The sequence below is a fragment of the Geospiza fortis genome, unplaced genomic scaffold (genome assembly GCF_000277835.1).
Source record: "Geospiza fortis unplaced genomic scaffold, GeoFor_1.0 scaffold194, whole genome shotgun sequence".
Classification (NCBI taxonomy): Eukaryota; Metazoa; Chordata; class Aves; order Passeriformes; family Thraupidae; genus Geospiza; species Geospiza fortis.
The window spans coordinates 4,483,532-4,486,932 of record NW_005054322.1 but is presented as its reverse complement, the minus strand read 5'-3'; the positions used below and the strand labels follow the sequence as shown (position 1 = coordinate 4,486,932).

General features: G+C 37.8%; 1 protein-coding gene across 1 annotated transcript in view; it reads right to left on the bottom strand.

The window, feature by feature from the left end:
- Nucleotides 1-86: 86 nt before the first annotated feature.
- The window catches only part of FNDC3A (fibronectin type III domain containing 3A), a 94,153-nt gene continuing 90,838 nt past the window's right edge, over nt 87-3,401 (bottom strand). Inside the window, exon 25 of the mRNA XM_005420775.3 lies at nt 87-2,612. Coding sequence (XP_005420832.1) covers nt 2,298-2,612 — 315 coding nt within the window. The 3' untranslated portion in view covers nt 87-2,297. The remainder of the gene's footprint in view (nt 2,613-3,401) is intronic.

Below are 3,401 nucleotides of genomic sequence, written 5' to 3'. Positions count from 1 at the left end.
GGAACCGGCCGGCACTCAGAGAGCCAGGGAGGGGAGGAGGGAGGGGAAAGGGGCGGCAGCGGTGCACGCACAGGACTGACCACCAGCAGCGAAAAAGAAGGTACTTTTATTGTCCACAGACTCTTAAAGGTACTTTGCTACATCGTTTTATGTATTTTCTATCAGACTATACAGGTTCGTCTTCATGGAGCCCGACGTTGTACAACCGTAAAGTGATATGTTTGGTAGTGTATCTATAGCGTTTTAAAAACTTTAGAGTTTCTCTTTTTCTTTTATTTATTTATTTTTGGAATGTACAGTATATGAGGTAAAATTAAGATTACATTAAAAACTGTCTTCAATGCAGTAATATGCACTGAGGCTCAAATGGCAAATACACTATTAAATGACTATCAAAAATAGGAGCTCATTTGAATTTTACTATGAAAAACGTAAGTCACTGCAGGTTGCCTGCAGTAACAAATCTTACCGTTTTAGACATTCAACCATAAGAAATCTCTGGGCTGTGACACGCAACCTCATTTGCACTGCCAAACATGGCACTTTTAAGAAGGTTCTAGAAAACATCAGTTATCGTGGTATCCTGCGGGAAGGTATCAGCCTATACGTACAAATGACAAATTAGAAATAAAATGTAAACATACAGTACATTTTAAAGACAGATCGTTCTTTCCACGTGGAGGCCAAGTTCTTCGCCATTTCTTCTTTTTTTTTTCTTTAAAAAAAACAAAACTCAGCAACATTATTCTACAGCACAGATCATTGGACGTATAAACAATTACAATACATGCCCGTTCTAATATAAGAGAAATTCTTCAGAGATCTTCAAAGCACAAGACAGAGGTTCCTTTTTTTATTATTATTAAGACTGACAGAAGTGTTTAATACTATTAAAAATGCTAAACTGAACACAACTAGAAGTCATTAATGATCCACTATCTTGTAACTCAAATAAATTAAAAGTAGCTAATTACAAAGTGTATAACAAATAACATAAGTGTGATGAGACAAGGATTTTTTTTAAGATAGTTTCACTACAAGCTTTGTGTCACTGGCAATCATTGACATCTAGCAAGATGTTCAATGGGATACTTGTTAAAATTCAGTCTGGTCATTCAAGAACTCACAAATGCAAGCTCACAAAACATTGATGAGTTATGCAATTGCAAAGTGCTCTAATGCAACATTAACTACATGCAATCAACAATTTGGTACAGTATCCAAAGAGACATTACATTAAACATTAGGATCTCAAGAAAAAAGCAGCTTTAAGTTTTCTGGTGCAAATTACTACACTTCGTCTTCTGATTTGGTGCCCCAAAGAAAGAAAGAAGAAAAGAAAGAAAGGAAGGGAAAAAAGACAAAGAAAGATAGAAACAAAACAAACAAAAAAAAGGCAGTGCTTATTTTGGGTGGATATGGCAAGTGAACGCTGGGGAAACAGCAAAAATTCAATAATGAATTTTATCTCAAAATTCTGTTGACTAGCCAAAATCAGAGGGCACAGACATCTGTATAAACTGCATCCAATCAAAGGTCAACTTTGGAAATGTGTTTTTCAATTTAAATAACAAATCTAAGAAGGTCTCGCACACTCTACCTTCTATATTCAGAAGTAAAAGAGGCATTTTTTGTAAGTAAACACCAAATCCTGGGGGTAAGATAAACCACTTGTGCCATCTCCTTGTAGTCTTTCCAAAACATCTACTTGCAGTGAAGAACTCCACATTTATCAGATAAGAAGCTTCCTTCATGCATACTCTTCCATCCAGTTTATTATTTGCTGCCTGAGAAAAGCCCCTTCTGTTTTTCAGCATAAATCCTGCTTCCCAAATAATTAAGACAAATGAGGAGGTAGAAATACAGCGCTAAATTGCTTTCACAGCATCAGATTAATATTGTGTACAGCACAAGTTTGTTAGTGTAAGTTTTAAATGCGATCTACACATTCTTCCCTGTTATGTTAGCAACCCTTAGAAGTGTGGGCCAGGAAATCACCTTTACACTTGTGTTTACTGGTCAAACCCTTTTCCTTAAACACTGTGTGCCTGCCCCATATCGAGTTTGTACTGCATGAAGGCATATAAAGAAAAGATTATATTTCTGTGGCTTGCATTTTAATAACATGTGTCAGCCTATACCTACGAGTAAGCATTTTAAAGTGGCTGAGAAAGTCTGCATCAGTCCCAATGCCGGTGCTAAATGCCTGGTTTTGTAAAAGCAAGAGAACAGAATTACTTTTAGATTATGAGAAAGTAAAATGTAATGGGCAGCATTATAAAATAGATCTCTTTTCTTCACTTTATGACGAAGTACTGAATGATAACAGCAATCAGAATGGAAAAGATAGCAAAAAGTGCAAGGATGACAGCAGCACACACTTGGTCGCTCTGTGACCATTGTGTCCTTGTGGTTTGCACAGTGTCCTTATTGGTGCTTGCTGGAGGCTCAGTCCTCTGAGAGATGAATAGCACTGGGGCGCTGTAGGGGCCCACCAGGTCCTGGTGACACGTGGCCTCTTGGCACTGGCGAATGGCACATGCGCGGAATCGGTATTCACAGTTCAGCTGCAGCCCTGTGTATCGGAACGACCAGTCTGGGCCCTTGTAAATCTGGAAATAAGGGGGGAAAAGGGATACCTCAAGTAAAAAAGCACTATATACACACATGTATCTTAGTATGGTTTTGTTTATGGTGAAGATAACCAAAAAGGATGACAACTCACCAGTGTTTTTACCAATGCAAAGAAAAATGGACAAAAAGCTCAAACACACAATTTAAATACCAGATAAAGTCTCCAGTTATTTTGGTGAAATACAAGAACTACGCTTACTTGTGTGGAATGATGAGTACACACCAAATAAACTCTGTCACAAGCCCCAGCCTTCAGGTGTTTTAGTGACCACTCACAATGTGATGCAATGTACAATATTGTATCATGGGATTATAGGCAGTTAACTCCACGTCAAGCCAATTCATTAAGTCTAATCCAATCCAATATACTTTGTTGTAGTTATCTGTATTTAAAATATTATGATTTATCCCAATTAATAATTTATCCTGATTTATCAGGAAAGCCACAGAGTCCTCTTCGTAATTTTCAATTTCATCATATTCCCAAGACAGAGATAACTTGTGAGGGTGCTCTTCAGAAGTGTCTCACTTGGCAGGTTAACATGAGTTCACAATGCTTCGGCATGGAGTCCTTATTTCAGGGAAATCTTAACTCCAGTTTCTCAAATTAATTAAATTTGCAGCTACGTAAAGATTCTGTGAAAGCCAACAAAACCTCACAGGGGTGCGGTTATAGGTACTTCAACAGGTAGAGAGGTACTAGGTGAATTAGCACAGTGCAATTTGATTTGTCTCTTTAAATCCCTTCATCCTCCCACCTCCAAATA